This window comes from Grus americana, chromosome 1, assembly GCF_028858705.1.
Source record: "Grus americana isolate bGruAme1 chromosome 1, bGruAme1.mat, whole genome shotgun sequence".
Lineage (NCBI taxonomy): Eukaryota > Metazoa > Chordata > Aves > Gruiformes > Gruidae > Grus > Grus americana.
Window position 1 is genome coordinate 43,869,468 of NC_072852.1, and position 19,136 is coordinate 43,888,603.

General features: G+C 39.3%; 1 protein-coding gene across 13 annotated transcripts in view; it reads left to right on the forward strand.

The window, feature by feature from the left end:
- Window positions 1–19,136, forward strand: part of NAV3 (neuron navigator 3) — a 273,105-nt gene that overhangs the window by 155,096 nt on the left and 98,873 nt on the right. For all 13 annotated transcript variants that reach the window (XM_054831177.1, XM_054831187.1, XM_054831197.1 and 10 more), the window contains 3 exons: window positions 7,012–7,120; window positions 7,516–7,899; window positions 11,362–11,481. In XM_054831177.1, coding sequence (XP_054687152.1) covers window positions 7,012–7,120; window positions 7,516–7,899; window positions 11,362–11,481 — 613 coding nt within the window. The remainder of the gene's footprint in view (window positions 1–7,011; window positions 7,121–7,515; window positions 7,900–11,361; window positions 11,482–19,136) is intronic.

Sequence of the window (19,136 nt, forward strand, 5' to 3'; positions counted from 1 at the left end):
CAAGAAGTACACTGAGGCTTCTGTTAACACCTGTTTATTCATACAGGAAATCTGCAAACAGTCTGTAATTCTTAGGGTGACATTTTTAAAGGTTATTCCCCTGTTAAGGTTTCTCAGGTAGGGATTTGAGAAGACCATACTTTCACACTGAGAAAAGCAGAATATTGTTATACAGTAATTGTCATATCGGTAGATTTCTACTGATGTTTATGAAATTAATTGCCCCTAGATAAAAAGTTTGTATCTAAAAAATTAGACTGCAATTCAGCTAGTTCTTTGTTAATCTGTCTGTTATTTCTGGGACTAATACCTTTTTCCCTGTGAGAAAAGGTATATGTTTAAACACAAGTCTTCTTTCTCTCTTGATAATGTTTTTAAAAATAACATTTAGAATTGGTGAACTTAGTTCAGACAGGATATTGAGTTGCTTTATAAAAAAATACTATCCCATTAATAGGTTTTCTTCAGAAGATTGTGAAACAATGATTTTATTACAGCTTTTTAATTCCATACTAGCCTCTGAATCTCACAGAGATGCAAACAAGGTATATTTTAAGGGGAAAGAAATTAAACATTTCCTTTTATGATCCTTACTGGGTAGGTACTTCTGTGTTCCATTTTTTAGCTTCTTTATCATCTTTTTTTTTTTTTTTTTATTTAGAGCAGAAATTGCAAGACTCAAGGTCCATTTGCAAATCTGCTTTTAGCTTCCTGCACAGGGAGTAGCAGTGATATGGAAGAAATAGTTTGTCATCCTTACCTTTCGGGGAGCACAATAGGATTTGACTGTGAGCTAGGTCTGTTACTGTAGCATCCCACTCAGGTGAAGCTGTGTCTTGAAACCTGTGGCACTGTAAACTGGGCAGAGGCTTCTGTGTCTCCGGTTTAATTCACCAGGATGTTTGCTGCCATGGCAGCCAGCGGCATTCACTGCAGTAGCAGAGAAGAGTCATATATCTGGGAATGCAGGTTGAATACTAAAATGTAAGGAGGCTTGTGCAGAGCTTTGCTTCAGTGGTTAATTTTGGCTCTTTATTGAGCTCTGACGTGGAGGCTGTACTTGCAGTTCTGTGTCAGCCCATCTAAAGTGAAGAGCCGTGCAGTGGGATCAGTCATGATCTGGTGAGAGGGGGGGGAAGAGCCTGAGACAGCACTTGTGCCTACTTTGGATTTCAGAAGGCAGCAGCTGTAGACAGAGATGCAGGCCCACCGCTCCGATGAGACCGGTGATTGGATGGAGAGGGGAAAACACGGTTGGCTTTTGGGATTACTTCTGTGCTGGAGCAGAGTGTTTGATCAACTCTCTTCTGCTTGAGAGAAATCCAAGTGAAAATGACTGTAAGTACTGCAGATTAATGTGACGGGAGAGAAGTGGCTTAGCAGAGACAGCAGCGTAATTTTAAAGAAAATGACTGTGCCTGTCTAGTCATTTACAGTACCTACACTGCATGTTTGAGCTGTGCTTTTCATTGCGAGTGCAAGTATGTGCTACCCGGGATGTGCAGCGTGCCGTGCTGGAGGGATCACCTCCCAGACCTTTCGGGAGAATTGAACTGCTGTCCGTCTCAGAAATATGAAATCTAACTGAGGTGAAGCCCCAGCCGGAAAGATGCAGCGATCTGCTGAACTGTCAGTGTTTAAAGGCAAGGATGTTACAAGAGGGTGTGTTCGTCTTCAGAAGCAGAAGTCTCTAACCAATCTCACGCTCATCAGCGAAGGGGAGAAGAGGCGATACTCATACAGGGAGAACTGGTTTGGAAACGCCTCCAAGTCCAGCCAGAGTCACCGTCAGCGGGAGGCAGAAGCTGGGAGCAGAGGCTCCCTTTCCAAGACACTCTCACAGTCGGTGCACTCTCTCTGCCACCCCAGTGGCAGCCTCACCGCACCCCAAGTGTTTCAGGTGATACCACCTGCTGGAAGCAGGACGTCCAGGAGGTCGGGAGACCAGCGTACGGGTGAAGGCTTTGAGATTGACAATGAGGAGAGGGGAAAATCAGATGATGAAAACGCGTCCTGCACGTCCCATTTCCCCAGCAGGAACTGGGCAGAGGAGGAGGAGGAAGGCTGCTTGCGTGAAGGGACCGCACATCTGGATGAAGATGTCATAATAACAATGCTGGGGGACCTAGAACAGGTCCTTTATACTGATATTTTAGGTAAGTTAACTTTGGCTTGACATCAGGAAGGGCGGGAGACCCAAATGTTAGCACATATCTGCACGGAGCAGATTTTTGATCTTGACAGTGATTTCACGAGACAGAACTGGGTTTATTTGCAATGATATGCAAAAATAAGGTCTAGCCATTTCTTCCTTGTTTGCTTACTCTTACCTCTAAAGACTGTATGAAATGAAGACAAATGTCTAAATCGCTTTTGATGGGTGCACGGGCAGCAACAGCCTGTGAAATATTGAGCGTAGTTTGCTTAGCTGTTTGAAAAAAAATAAGGTGAAACATTTAAGTGCTATTAGTTTACTCATAAATAATGTAATTTTAATGACAGTTGTTCTCATGAATTTAGAATTGAAATCTTGAATCCAAGGTTCAATTTAGATAGAAAATGTCTCGGCCTACCTACAAACTGTCCCTCCAGTATTGCTTCCCCCCCGGCTGATAATTTCACCCATATACATGGAATCGTGAGTGCCAGGGTTTCAGTTTAGTTTAAATAACCAGTTTTGTTATATCAGTGCATGCCAGTGAGCATTTGAAGTCCACAGTTATAGGTGCTTCAAAAGGCTTCTGTGTTACTGGCTTTACTTTTCATCTCTCAGCCCTTTAGAGGAGTGCTCAAAGTGTTCATTCCCAAAGCTTTGTTCTTCAGCCAGTCAAATGGTTGAAGTGGCTGCTTGCTTTTCCAAGGTTATGTAGCATGTGTCTAGCCTGGAGCTTCTTTGCTGGTGGATATGTTAGCCCTGATTGTGTTTAAGCATTCAGGATAAAATTTTTGCTGTGTATGTAATGTAAAAAGCTATCATCGCAAAACAACAAAGAAACAAGTATTCTCTTTTTATGCATACCTTTTATTATTAGACTATACCAATATGCTAAAAGGGACTTCTAGAGATTAGAGGCTTGTTAGCAAAGGAAGCTGAGCTCTCCACTTGCCCCTGCTCCTCTTCAGCTGCCTCTCACTGAGCAAATCCCTGTTCTCTTGTGAGCCTCGGTTTCCCCACCTGCAGAGTAAAACTGGTACTTTCCATTGTGAATGGAGCTAATATCTAAGAGTAGGCAATTCTCTGGGGAGCTGCTTGTTATTTGTAAATCCTTCTATGAAAATCAGACAATTAATGGAATTGTTATTCTCCCATTTATCTGCTTTGGGCTGTAATTAAATGTGCGGAAGTACTGAAATGATTATGAACAGTATTATTAAATGTGCAATTATGGGTAAGCTTCAGAAATGTGAATGTAAAAGTTTAATCTAGGTATTTAGAGATTTCTGTAAAATGTTTATTTTGACTTCCTGTGTATGTATCTCACACAATAGAAGAAACTGATGTGTGCTCTGGGAATTGATTGAGGGAACCCATAAAGGTTCACTGTTTGTAGGCAAGAATTTGGGGACAATCTTTCGGAATATTCATGTTTAACATAAATGATGAAGCTACAAGTGATTTGAGCAGATTATATTTCATGGGGGTCGCTAAATATTTTGCATTAGATTTTCTTGTAAGAGGAACAGAATTTTGACAGAAAGTTTCAGGATACCCTGCTTTTAGTCTTTCTTATCCTAGTCTCTCCATGTATGGAATAGAATGGCTTTTCTTCAGCGTACAAACCAGAATCACACGAGATAACAAGCCAGGGAGCATTGCTGGTATGTTAGGTCATGCAAATATGGATAGACTCTATGATGGCAGTGGGCCACAGTAATAAGCAACAAGGTGACTGGAGGAGCCTGGGCTCCCTTTGAACCCATAGAGTGTGTCCCAATCCTGCACCGTAGAGTCTCTTTTAGCAGGCACGGTGTAGCTAGCTTTCAGAAAAAAAGCAACACGTATTCACCATCCCTGTGGTCCTCTGTACAGAAGGAGGCTTGATGTAGATGGGGAGCCACAGCGCTGTCCTGAAAATGTAGGTAATGTCAGGTGCAAGTTAGGTCTGAGGATCTTGCACTCAGTGCAGAAGATTTCTCAATCACCTTGTTCAACTGTTTATACTTTCTGACTTGTTCATCCATGGTACAGCATGAGTCCATTCATACGGCCTCAAGACAAGGATGGAAAGAAAAAAGAACAATTATTTTAAAAACACTTAAGAGTTACAGTTACAAGGAGTTTGTGTGTAGTACTATGTAGTATTTTAAGATCATAAAACTCCAGTTGTATCTTTTTTAGAAAAAAATGGTGGAAAGGTTTTGAAATTACTCTTTGTGTCACTGAGCAATCAAAAGAGATTAGACCTCAAACTTTTCACCTTTCCAGGATAGAATAACATAACTTTTATGGAATAATTTGCCTGAAAGTGAAATATTCTTCTTGTGAAAACATATTTTGGCAGTTTGCCGTATGTATATATATATGCACACACACACCTTTTTTTCATATTGCAATTATACCTTAAGGCTTTGTTATGCTATTTACTGTACAATATATATTAAAAAAGACAGTTGCTGTCATTTTTACTGCAAGAATTTGCAGAGTTAACATACAGCAAAGGACAACTGACAAGGATAAACAAAGAAGGAAAGGGCAAAGTCAGTGCAAATATGAATTATATTCAGTTCCTCAAATAAATATAAAGGTAAAATACTGCTTTGTTTTTAATTCTGCCTGCTTACGCTCTGGAATTTGGTTTTCTGCGTATAACAGAAAATTGTCTTATACCAGCAAACTCCTGTTTCACCTCTGGTTTGAGGCAGGGCTGGTAACAAACAGGTCCTGGGGCTCCCCTATATAGGTGTTGCGGCAGGAATATAACGTGCTCCTGGAAGTGAATTTGAGTGCATTTGGTGGAGGGGAAAAAACAAAGGGCAGCAACAGTGAGGAACTGATGCACCATAGGCAACATGAACAGTCTGCCTGGGACCTGCCTGGGCTTTCAACAGCAGGTTCAGGCTAACAGGATTTGATGGTCTCCAGCTTAGCCTTGGCATGAGCCCTTTTGCCTCACGGAAATCTCCAGGATAGTGGAGAAACCTCTGCAAACAAGGCATGGGATCCCTGGGTACATTGGTCTGCAAAGGGCTTGAGTGAACAAGTCTAGCTTGAAACACAGGAGTTGTCGTGGTAATTTCAGAGTGTGAACATTTGCAAGGCATTGCATGTAAAAATGCAGACAGGTAGTTTATTTTATGGAGCAAAATTTTGAGAATGGATGTGTCCCTGCGGTGCGGCTTGAGAAGATGAAGGGTTTGGCCGCAGCGCTGGGCCTGTATCCCCGCTTCTTGTCTGCACCCTGTCTGGGTGTTGACCCCGCTGTCAGTTCCATAGTTCCAACCCACAGGTTTATGGACTGTAGGATCATTAAACCACTGAAGAGTTTATTTTGAGTAATCAAACAAGCAACCAGCAGTTCCTGAAGAGCTGTTCGGCTGCAGCAAAGAGGACAGAAAACATAGCCGGGGCAGAGTAGATGGGAAAACCTCAAGCTGGCATTGCCGTGAAAGCTAGCTTGACATTGAGCCACAACTGCAGGGTACGTTGGCTGGTACTGTGCGTCATATGCCTATCAGGATAGAAATAAAGGGTATATGGAATGTGTATGGAATAATTTATTTCCATTTAATGTCAGGAGTTGGGATTTTTCTTAACTGCCTGCAGAGGGTTTGGGCGATAAGACCTGGACTGCAGAAGAGGGTACAGCAGCGATTCAGTTTGTCGATGAGCTCAAAGGCTTCATCCTTTAGTCAAAACTCAAAATTAAGGAGCTTAAGTGAACCATTGTTCAAATATAGTTTGCTTCTGCAGATTCTCCCTTATATATGATATAAATGTCACTGCATATGTTAACCCAATGCTTTTTGTAAACCAGTGTTAAACCCATACTTGTAGTTCTGCTGCAAGTCAACCTTTTTCCCATGCCTTCAAACAGATATTGTGTTGAGATCTTTTTACTTTACCAGAATTTTTTCCTGTGATTTCTGTCACAGATTTTCTTTTAAAATTCTCTTATTCTCCAAAAGAAAAATGAACTAAAATTCCTTGATATATGAATATGCTAGAAAACATGCATTTTTGTTTTTTTGTATATGACTTTTGGAGGTGGCTTTGAGGTTTATTATGTTTTCCTTTTGTAACACATAATCTATAACTTTTTTTTTCCTTTTTTTTTTTTTAAAGTAAACATTATTCAGGAGGTTCCAGGTGAAGTTCTGTGGGCTTCCTATTCAAGATATCAGACTTGCTTTTCACAATGGATCCCTGAAGGCTGTTAAAATCTGTAATTGTATAAACGATGCATGTGCTTAGAGTGTTCAGATTCTTATCCCAAGAAGAATAATTTTTTTTATCCCATATTTAAAATAATCTCCCCCTTCAGGAAACCATTACAGTTCAGGGAAGATGCTTTATTAAGTGCCTGACTTAGAGTACTTTGAAATAGCCTGGATGTTAAGTGCATAGTGAAGAGTTGTTGTAACAGTCATCCCAATTCTTTCCAGACACAGATTTACTGTGGCTTTGTTTCCTACCAAGTCATGTAAAATGTCAAGGAGGAAAAAGGGGCTGTGTAATGTATCAAGTGGTCTGGGGTTGCATCGTGCCTTGATTACAGAGGATAAAAATCCCAACACTGTAAATCTGAGTTTCATTAATAGATTTGGGCCCTAACAGGGATACTTCACCAGGACTCTTTTCGGTGGGTTTTTTACATACCACATGTTATTTATAAGTCTGTGTGTGTTTTATTAGTGAAAGGATGAGGTTTTAATTTTTTAAAAGATGAAAGGAACAGACCTATTTAAAATCATACATGTGTATTCTCAGCTGCGTATACATGTGTGCACTTTATTCAACCTTGTACACTCGTGCGTGCTAAAATTTATGCTGTCTTTGCTGTTTTCTTCCAGGGGAAGACCCTGAAACAAGAAGAATGAGAACTGTAAAGAATATAGCAGACCTGAGACAGAATTTGGAAGAAACTATGTCCAGCCTTAGAGGGACCCAGATAAGCCACAGGTATACTGGTTTTGTGTAGACTGCTGAAAATTTGGGCTGTAAGAGAGTTGCTGAATGAATTAGAGACTTGCAAGGGAAAATTAACTATGACACTAACCATACTGTTTGCTAGAGTGCCTCAACAACTTAAATATGACTTTAATATACTTTACTGTCAAAGTGTCTTATACAAAGATGGTTATTGTTTCATATACATCTACTTAGAAGCCTATAAAATTATTTTAGGTTATTTTATAAGTAGAGGTGATTGTATACACAAACCCCTGTGTGCACATGGAGAAACACACACACACAGAACTTTTTTAAAAAATACACGTCCTTTCAGTCTTTGCTTTTCCTTGGTTGTCAGGAGCAGAGAAAGCACAATTCACTGACTTCTCCATTTTGGTTGGCAGCACATTGGAGACAACTTTTGACAGCACTGTGACAACTGAGGTGAATGGGAGAAGCATACCAAGCTTGACAAGCCGGTCCACCCCGATGACTTGGAGGCTAGGGCAGGCCAGTCCTCGGCTGCAGGCAGGAGATGCCCCGTCCTTGGGTGCTGGTTATCCTCGCAGCAGCGCGAGTCGCTTCATACACACAGACCCTTCTCGATTCATGTACACCACCCCGCTTCGCCGAGCAGCTGTTTCTCGCCTTGGAAATATCTCACAGATCGACATGAGTGAGAAGGGAAGTGGTGATTTGGACATGTCCTCTGAGGTTGACGTTGGTGGCTACATGAGTGATGGGGACATTCTGGGGAAGAGCCTCAGAACTGATGACATCAATAGTGGGTAAGTAGCACTTTTTCCGTATTTGAACTACTGCATGATTGGCGGGTTTAATAGGATTTTTCAATCAAATTCTAGCACACAAGTGGAACTTGCACTATTGTTGCAACATAAAAATATGTAGATTAAAAAAACAAAACAAAAATAAGCCCCTAAGCTGCCAGTGATGTTCTCAGCTGCTTTCAAATTCAGTTCTTCTCCTTTAACATCAAGATGACTTTGCTGCGAACTTTGATAAGAGCACAGATACTTCTTATTACTCACTGGAATTTCTTAGTTATCTGGTAAGCCATCATTTTGCACTGCTTGCCCTGGGATGGATCTTCTTTCGGTATTTTTATGTTTTGAGATGGTAGATATGCTATTGGATGCAGCTGATAAAAAGCAGTTGCTGACAGCACTGACTTTCTCTGCTTCCGCTTCAGGTATTGTCTAGTGTAGTCTGTGTGATAGGCCTTTATTGCAGTTTTTCATCTGTGCATATCATCTGAGCTGTAGGAATATCTTTTCATAAAAGAATAGATCACTCTCCTAGCACTCCCAAGAGGAAGAGTGACAATTATTTTTATTTTTGTTTGGTTAATCAATTGATTGACTTTGGGGTACTACATTCACTGTGTTTCAAATTACTATTTAACGATTCTTATATCAATCTTGGAACATGTGTCACTTCACTCCTATGTATGTTAGAACTCCTAAAGCATCACTTAAAAAAGAAAGAAAGCCATGTTACTGTTTTACTCATACTCAAGTTACTGTTCAGTGCTGTTGTTGGCATCTCAAGGCTGCTTGGTGGCTGAGGTAACATTGGGTTGGACAGAAGTCCCATACAGTACATGGCCATGTCACACCACACTACTTCACTTTGTATAAATTTAGGACTCTTGCTGTCAATCTAATCTTTTAGTTTGAAGTATAGCTATGATTAGAGAATGGTGGCTGATGAAATTGGATATGATATGTTCCTAAGGGCAAATGTAAGTTTGTGATCAAAGCTCTCTCTAGAGTAGTGTCTCACCTCAAGCTCCATCCAAAGATAGATCTCTAGAAAAAGCATAGCTACAAAGAAAGCATATTCTTATATCTCTCTGGTGCACTGTCTCAGTGATCTGTGAATGGAGCACTGCTGACAAGGTTGTCCACAGCATTGCATTAGTGGCTGTCAAGTAGGATGTCATATTCATGTGTGCTAGAACAGAGAAGAGACATATGGAAAATGTAATGCTTTCACGTCTGAAGACCTTTTATCATAAAGGAAATATAAATGCTGCCTTTGATGGATGCATGGGTTTATTTAAAAAAAAAAAAGAAAAAGGTAGGGGAATCCTTTGCAGTGCCTGATCAGTTGTATTAATTAGCTTATCACATTAAAGAATGAATATAGTCATCTTGCGTGACTTTTCTTTGCATCTGTAATAAGGATGACTCAATAGACAGTAAGTTGCAATGTGCTCAGTTAACATTTTTAGGTACGGTAAATGTTAAAAACAAGTTAATAAGCTCTGAAATTTCAGGATTCACTGAGGCATGTAAAGTCTTATTTCCTTTATGCCTCTTCCATTATCAGTTTAATTACTTTAAACACTTGGGGACAGGGATGCAGCAGTAATTAGAAATCAGTGCGAGGAAGGCCTGTTGCACTTGTTACGTCTCTTCATTCAGGCCTTACTTACACAGGAAAAAATCCATATAGACTGGACTGCATTCAAACCACAGCTAAATTTAATATGCAGTTCCAGAACCTTGGAACCTACTGCATAATTCAACCCTAGCTAAATAATCTGTTAAAAAAGACTAAATTTTGTCTTTAATAAAAGGATAAATCTAGTGTGTAAGTGTGACTGTTAATTTACCTTTGAAAACAAATGTGAAGTTGCCTCCTGCAGACTCCAGATACCAAGGTTTCAGAAATCCCGTGCCAAATCTTACCAGTGCATAAAATGCCTCAGAATTTAGTTAAAAATAAATAACCAACTCTTTGTGTTTTAATGCACTCGAGGTTACCTTCATCCAGATTACCACCCAGGACACGATGCTGTCTCAAGCTGTAGCTGTCGCACAGGGCTACGCGACCGCGGCTTGGCTCTCAAAATCTGCAGCAGTTCACCCACCCTGAAGTGTGGTGGGGGAGGCTGGTGCTCCTGGGCTGCTGTATGAGCCCCGCGGTCTCTAGGACAGTTGATTTCAATTAAATCAGCTCCCAGAAGGAACTGCCGGGAGAGGGCCAACAGAACATCTGGAGCAGCAGCGGGGTGGGTGTGTGCCTTGGCTTGTGCCTGGGAGTCTGCGTAGAGTTATTGGAGTTAAATGTTTGTGTACGTGGACACAAGCTTTGATTGAAAGATGGGTTTGAGTGGCACCATTTCATGGCTCAAGGAGAACTTGTCTTAAAGATTACTTGAATCAGGAGTGAACTCCAGTAGATAATTTTAGCCATCATCCTAGCGTTGGGACTACACTTATTTCAGTAAGTCTATATTTTTACCTTAGGTAGGTTCACTGGGGTATACCACATTTTTTTCTGTATATGTATACTTCTATGTTCAGTGCCATACATGTGCATGGTCCTTCACAAATAAATTTGCGCGAACTCTGTACTAGGTTGCCACACTAAAGTTACCAAAGACTCCAGGAGGCAAATGTGAAAAACAAGATCCTAAGAGGTGAGACTGATTAATGAAAGGTCCTTTGAGGAAATAATGGACTGGTCTTGAGAGTAGGACAGGCTTGTGGTACTGCTCCATTATAAGCACCAAGACCTCTCATAGAGGTAACTAAACTGCAGGTAGGCATTCCAGAAATCATTGCTGCTGCTTGAAATTCAGAAACTTTTAATGGTAATCTAGTGAGTAAGAAGCACTATACCCACTGTTCGATTCATTAGTCATTCATTATAATGGTAAGTGGTGGAAATCAAGCAAAAGGAACACAGATAGAAACATATTCTCAAATGCCATTGTAAGGGCTTCAGTGGATATCTCTTTGATATCTAAATAATTGCATCCCAGCAGGGACTACGGATTTGGGTTCTCAATTTCTGTTCCCATTTAGATGGATGCTGGTGATTTTTTTTTTTTTTTTTTTTATTTTTTAACTAGAGTTACGCTTCTTGCATCTGGTGCTACTTTTTGACAAAACTGCAATACTTACTTACAATATACTTTTTGAATTACATTATTATTTTAATTATTTTAATTTTTGAAAATACTTGAGGACTTCAGTCTAAATATATTTTAGTAAAACAGGTTGGCCTGTAAGCCATCACAGAAAAAGGCAAATGATCATAGAAAATAGGCGTGTATCTGTGCTGGGCACACAAAGTGAGAATATTTAGTATAAGCCTACTATCTAATAGGACAGCCCATAGCTTAAAACATTTGAATTCCACAGGCCATTAACTTTAGAGTAAAACATGGTTGCCAGATGGCTGCATTTCCCACTGATTGACCACACATTTATTTTCAGGTACATGACAGATGGAGGACTCAACCTATATACAAGAAGTCTGAACCGAATACCAGACCTAGCTGCCTCTCGAGATGTCATTCAGAGAGGGGTTCATGACGTGACTGTGGATGCAGACAGGTAACAGTGCTTTGCTATGTAAAAAGCTATCTGAGCTCTATAAATATTTTTCATCCTTCGTACCTGCTAATATATCACCATTTTGTTGATACGGAATAGCAAGAGAAAGCGAACTTCCGAGGCTGCTAGGTTTCTGAGCACACAATACACCAAACACCACGACAAGTAGGAAAAAAGCCAATTTCTCACATGGGAAGGGGACTTAGGAAGAATTTATTGCTGAAGATGGAAGAGAAAATATTAAGAAGCCTAGACCTTACTTGCAATCGTGAATCTCTGAAACGGGACATGATTTTTACAGTTTGCCTTGTCAACTGCTGGGTGTAGGGAGCATACATATGGTCTCTAGGCAGCAGAGAGCTTGCATGTGCCTGACGAAGTAGGTCAGAACACAGATTTGGAGTTGGCTGGAACCAGAACCCTGATCTTCTCCCCTCATTTTGCCCTCCGCGGGTGTCAGAAGGCGGCAGCACCCGTGAGCTGTGGGAAGTGAGAAGTGGGGTTATATCCCATTGTCTATGCAGTGTGAAAAAAAGAAACAACACTGTCTTGCCCTTGTACGTGTATGTATGGGTGTGAGCCTAAAAATCTGCTCCCACTAGTACTTCTGCAGATTAGGCAAGTGTTTTCTGTTTCTTCTCCTTGAGCTTAAAGTAGATTCATATTGGTGGCTTGCATCCATGTCTGAGAAATAAAAATTCACAACCCAACTTTTGTAGAACTTAGAGCTGTCAGTTCTGGGGTTTTGGTCAGACCATCATAGAGATAAGGAGCAGCTGTGAAATTTGGCAGTCTTCAGTTTTAGGGGGTTGATTTCAGTCCCATCTTTTTAAAATCAAGTTTCCTTTAAGAAAAAAAAAAAAATCAGGAAGGGAGAAAATGTTCACGGAGTGGCTCTGATTTAACAAACCCAGCAAATTAGTTGAAGTAGTTCTGGGATATTATCCTAGGCATGATATAATTTTTACTTTTCACAGTTTTCTGGTGAAAATATGCCTGTGACACAAGTCAGGGATAGTCTGCATTAGTCAAACAGCACATGCAATGCATCAGGATAAAGAAGACAATTTTCATCTAGAGAACCAGTTACTTAAAAAAGAACGTTGTTTTAACTGACGTATTAGCATTTCTTGACCTTGCAGAAAAACCCTGTTTTAGATAGTAATTCAAATGAACGTGGCTTGGTTCTTTGGAACGCAAGCTTTGACATGATGCAAAGACCAGAGAAAGTGTACAGTAGGCGTTTAAGAAAATAATTTGGATAGAACTCAGGCAGTAACAGAAGGAGAAAATGAGAAATGAGATGTGGGCAGGAGGGACTTTTGTGGAGCTCTGTATGTGAGAACAAGAACCTTAAGCTCAAAGTGGGAGAGAGGGTGGAAAATTTAGAGACTGGGTGTCATGTAATTAAAGACAGAGAAATGTCGCTAGTGCCCACGTTTTTGTATGTCTCTATTTTTTTTTTCACCTGGGAATGATGTTATTAGATCTCTTCCCACCATGCAATATTCACACCCAGGTTTCAAACCACACACATTTTCCCTGAAAAAAAAAAGAGGTACAAACTAAGAGATTTTTAGATTTGTCTTCGTATGCTTCAAACTCTAATGCCACTCAAACAGTTTATGTTTATTTTGCTTTGAAGTGTTATCTAGTAATGTATGTGTTAATTTGTTCTATATAGTGTGCAGGTACATACATGTTTTGCATGTGAAACCACAGGGAGGCTATCATCAGTTCTCAATTAATGAGATTTTCCAGCATTTCCCAGTATGTAAATCTGTTTTGGTTATTTATACAACTTTGTCAGACTAGCTAAAAATGTTGTGCTAAAAACTACTCTGCTGTTTCTGAGTCTTTCATCTCCAAGTCTGTCGCTTGCTAGGTTGTGGAACAGGGACTTCAAATTTGTCAGGAGATTATTTTGGGTATTGAGAGAAAAGTTGACCAATTTTATGCAAGATACAAGGCTTTTAAAAAGATGAAATTCATGTGTATTGAGGAAAGATTTATTTGATCTCATCAACTGAAATCTCAATATATTCCATCTTCACTGAGCATTTGCAACCTGCTCTTGGCATTAGCAAACTGCATGAGCAAGGCCCAAAGTCATCTTTGAGCTTAAAGTCTACAGATGTGAAGTAGGATTTACTTTGTAATGACCACTTTCCCTTACACAAAGAATGAAAGCTGGACTCCTGTGCTCTTTTGGAACCTCTAGACCGGGTGTCATGGAACATACTATATGCTATCATGGAATTAAAAACTTTATCATAATGCACAGGCATGAGGGATTTAAATTATGGATGTTCAGACAACTCTGGCATTCCCTGACCTTTCGATGCTTGATTCTTACAACTTGAATCATACTTTGTTGACATAGATTTGTGTATAAGTGTATGCTGTTCCTTGAAGCAGCAAAAAGATGGTTAGGACGTGGGAAAAAAATAGTATTTTTATGAGTTCTGATGATAACAAAACACATGCTTGCCAAAATGGGTCACAAAAAACCTGTATGAAGTCAAACACACACACAAAATTGTTTATGCTGATCTTCAACAATGTGTGTCACATTTATGATATGAAATCAGGTGGAAAAAATAATACAGAGATTGCTGAGACTCTTGCTTTGTTTGGCAGGATAGGTTTTGGTCCTTCAAAACAGCATGGGTACCTGAGATTTCATCTTATCTCACGTAGCATTTTAGATCTTATTTTTCCTACTGTGAACAAAAAATATTATGATTTGTGTCAAGGCTTCAAGGTATGCCTTGCCACTGGTATGATGAACTTCCATGAAAAAGGATTATTCTCCTATCATCCCTGCAGATATGTGAAGGACATTTTCTCTATGGTATCATTAGTATAAGCCTTTTTCAACATTGGCATGATTTGCCCGGCCTTTCTGTTGTAAAGGACTCTGCTGGCATCTCTGTGCAGGCAGAAGATAAATGATATGCTGAAAATATCTGATTTACAATAGCTGCCAGGAGAGAAATTTCAGTATTCTGCCCTTCACTAGAGCCAGCAACTTTTGCTGACAGCAACCCCATGTTCTTCATGAAAACTGAACTTGGGGTTTCTCTGACAACCTAAATTACAGCTTCCACTTCTATTTGGAAACTTTTTGTAAGCTGGCAGTACATTATTCTTCAGGTAGGTGGGCTGATGATATCTCTAAGGGTAATGCCATTTCTGGGAAATGTATACTTTCAGACTGATTCTCATTTCATGGATAAATCAGGAATAATTCATTGAAATTAAGGGCATGGAACCGGTGTAAAAAGACAATCAGGTCCCCAGTTTGATTCCACTCTAAATTGGTTTCAGATAGCACCTGCATCTCCACTTCTTGCCAAAAAGCAAAGGGTTGAAGGATCTCCACGTGGAAACCTAGCCTGAGAGAGTTCATCCAAATAATAATATTAAATTGCTCTTTGAACAACTTCGTAAAAAGTTAAATTCACGAATGCAACATAAGCCAAATCTTAAGTGGTGATTGCATACTGCTCTGGAAAGTACATTGGTGTAGAAAGGAATACAGCATATTTGCTTGTTCTAAGGAAAGAATTGTAATGGTTCAATGAAAGGCTGAAGGGACACTGGCAGCATCAGATGTCAACGGCTGTATAATTCTTCTTTTGATTTTTTTCTAATTTGGACTCTTTTTTTGGTCTATAAATGCCTATTCCTTGCAACTTACCTTGCTGCATATACCATAAGAAATTAATTAGAGAGGAAGATGGATTCTCTGCAGTGGGTTTAACTTGGGATGTGGCTGGGAGAGTTCTCAGTTGTATGATATTCCTTTTCATTTATTGTTCTGTCTTCCTCCTCTACACTCTAGCATTTGCCTTCTGGGACTCTTAGAGGGAGTATTTGAGGAACATTCTTGGAGTTCAAAACCCTTTACAAAGTAAGATGAGCCAAAAGAGATTAGACGTAAGCACACAAAATGAATTATGTTCTTGGGAAGAATAAGGTTTATTGAAAAGTAAGTTGCAATGTTTCCAAACCACCCTGTGTTGTCCATAAAAACCGTTAGGAAAGTTTAAACAAGCCCTTTTAGAAGGGGATAGAGCTCCACTGAGTTCAACCATTGTCCTTCCACCCCCTATACCTGCTGAATTTAGCGCACTGTAACAGAAGCCATGGTTTGCTTTGCTTTCATCAGTCAACAGTCAATGTAAGTTGTGCAACCACTTTCCTCTCACACCCTGAATGCACCTTGCCCCCCCCCTTTTCTTCAGGTGAAACCCAAAGCTTGAAAGGCAGATTATGCTGCTTAGTGTGCTTTTATCATGACCCGCTTTGGCTACTTCGCTGTTGCATTGAATCTGAGCCCCCGTTACACAGAGTTCTTGTGCACAGGGAGTCTTTAAAATGCTTCCACCATCTGTCACATGTGCAGAAGATTTGGCAGTTATCTCAGACTAGCTCAGGCGGGCCTGTTTGTTCTCAGCCAAACCATAATCACCATAATACATTATTAATTATGATTATAATAAAATAATTCCAGATTTTGCCTGTAGTTTATTAACTAACTTCCTGCATGAATGACTATAAGTCTTCTTCTGGTGTTTGTCTGAGTAGATGAGTCTTGAGTTGGAATATTGTACTTTTGGAAAAGGAACTTTTCCAGAGTTCAAAGGAGTATTGAACTGGGAGCCCTGTTTCATAGGGCTGGTAGTATCAGAAAAAGCTGAGAGACATCATGAACAGTAACTTAAAATCCTAATAGAATACAATGCCTGTTCTCATGCTGTAAAGTCTTGGCAGCACGTTGAAATCGCTGATGTCGTTTGGAATTTAACCCTCTGGGATGTTGTTCAGTGGGCAGGCACGCTTTATGCATGGCTTTTCTATCCAGATGCTTCTGCGTAATGTGTATTTCAGCACTGCACTAATCCTGTGCTTTCTGCCACGTGTCCCTGCAGTTTGGTGTTGATGTGATCACTGTTCTGTCATGGTGCAACTATTACCTGTTCACTTTGCTGCTTCTGGTAGCAGAGCAGGATTTACTATGGATAGTAAAGGAATTGTATATAGCACAGTATTAATGGTATTCACTGTGTGCACACATTCAGCCCTCTACTCTTTCCTCTGTCTCCCAACATTTCAGCTGTGTCCAACTCTGGGTATCAGTGTCTATGGCAATAATACAAACATTCATCCCACAGGTACGAAATAACAGAACATAAAATAGATATACCTACTTCTTGCTCTCTAAGACTTTCTTGGGCAAAACTGAGCTTTGCAGCAAATCAACTGCGCTGTGTAGGGAGACTTCCTGCACCTTTGCCTCTGTCTTCACCACTAAGTATACCTGCGATTGCGATTCTGTGCACAACCTAAAAAAGTCGTTATAGACCTTAAAGTCAGCGTGGTTCATCCAATCATGTAATCTGCTATAATTTTCCTGTCTGTGATTTTGCAGTATTAGTAGGTTCTTAGTATACTGAAATAATTATAAATATCTATACCTCACTGTTTTTGCAGTTATTACTCAAATATCTTCAGAAACCGTAATTAAAGAATCTCTCTTGTAAAGCAATTTAAATTTTAAACTGTTTTTACTATTGTTGCTCTCTTCTATACTTTTAATCTTCCATAATTTCTTTTCACAGCTGTTGCTGTTAACATTTCCCACCATTTACTTTTATTATTCTCAAATGATCCTGCATTTTCATAATCTCTGGTGTAAATCTTTCCTCATTTTAGCATCTGTTAGGCTATCGAGAAAGTTACTAGTTAGAAGTACCTATTTCAATGTGTATCTCATTGGTTTTTTTTCTGCAAACTAAGGATGCTATATTTAAGTACCAAAGCATAAATATGTGTGCATCCATGCATGAAGAGCAGAATAATCGTGTCAAAAGGACCACTCCTGGTTTTTTGGCTCATTACGTTGTTAAGTATTCAGGATCCTCTGAGGATAAACACCTTATTTTCAAAGACATAATGAAAAATAAAATTTTCAGTAATATGATTTTGTACAGCATTATTAATGTAGAAAGCATGGTATTTAATTGAGTATGATTTTGTTTCATGATTTCAGAAATAAGAATTTGTACAATATGAAGTAAGCAGACCAACTGGACTTCGATCTAATTTTGTGAGGTTGTCTCTTTCCTTAGTTGCTTTAAACATCCATAGAAATTGCCCATCGAACCACAAACCAAAACATGGAAACATTTAACAGCTGTGTGAGGTTTTAGGTTCAGATACTTTATTAATATCAGTGACATAAACAAACTGCATTGTTAGCACGCCATCATTAGTATGTTAAACTGTCGCGATCCTGCAGCATCATGTCTGCGGACACATTTTTTGCACCCGGCTTACATAAGGAAATGACATTCAGAAAAGGCAAGAGCAGTGCGTGGCAGATGTTTACTTTAAAACAAGACCGAGCTGCAAGTGATTATGTGAAATGAATGACAAATGAAGTTTTCTCTTTTTCATTTTTTGTCAAGTGACAGAAAGAGGGACAATATCAACTAATTTCAGTTTATATGAAAAAGAAATTCATGGAAATAAGTTTTTAAACTTTTGCAAGGAATGGAAGCGAATTGCATTCTCGCGCAACGCTAAATGAGCTGAGCACATAGTTTGCTGTAGGGTCGTTAAACCGAAGGCTGGCTGTTTACAGCTGACACATTTAACATTCTCACAAATCGACTTTTTCGAAGTAGATGGTGTGGAGCTAGGTATTAATGTCATGCAGTCTACTGGCATTCTTTATTTCTGCTTATCTTGAAGTTTGGTTTAGACACTTTAAAATTATTTGAAGTGAGGCTGGACTTGATCATATGTTAACAGATTGCTAATACTTCCCTTCAGGAAAAATGAAGAGGGTTTATTTTGATTGTAATCTACTTCTGAAGAGAGTACCAATGTATTGAATAGCAACTACCTAAGACACAGTTTCAGCAGCAGCATCATTTCAGTCCACTACTGTACTTCATTGGTATCAGCAAAGGCTAATGTACTGCCTCCTTTGTGTTAGAACAAAACATGGGTAGCAAGAGTTAAATCATTATCCAAAATACCCCAGGCTTGAATATAAAATTAAAGAACTTGAATCTCCTGTGTGATAGGTACTTGAGTTCTAAAGTCAAGAAACATAGGAAGTTCTTTAAAATGTCTTGATTTGTTTGATGGCTGGAGGAAAAAAATGTTGTAATTTTATTCTCCTGCATGGCTATTAAAAAAACCCATTGAAATTTGCAATAAAATGGGTGCAATTGAGCTTACAGTTCTAACTTTAACAAACACAGCGTATTTTAGACAGATGCTTCATGAAACTGAATATAAAAATGGTGATTCTGGTAATTTAGTATTGGAGATGCAGCACCTTGTCATCACTAAGTTGTCTTTTGTTCTAAATTGCCTCAGAGAGACCTGCTTCCTTGTGGAGTAAAATATTCTTGTTTCTTACCTAAGTAATTTATTAAAGAACTGTTTCTATAATAGCTACTTACCAGATTAAGGTAGTTCGTGGTATGCATATGCACGTATGCTTGGCAAACAAAACATGTGAACAATAAGAATGTACCAATTAACACTTTCATAGAAAGTAATTAATTTTAGCACTATACAAATCCTCTGCCTTGGATTTATTAGGTATAAGTTCACTTTAAAGAACGCTTGCA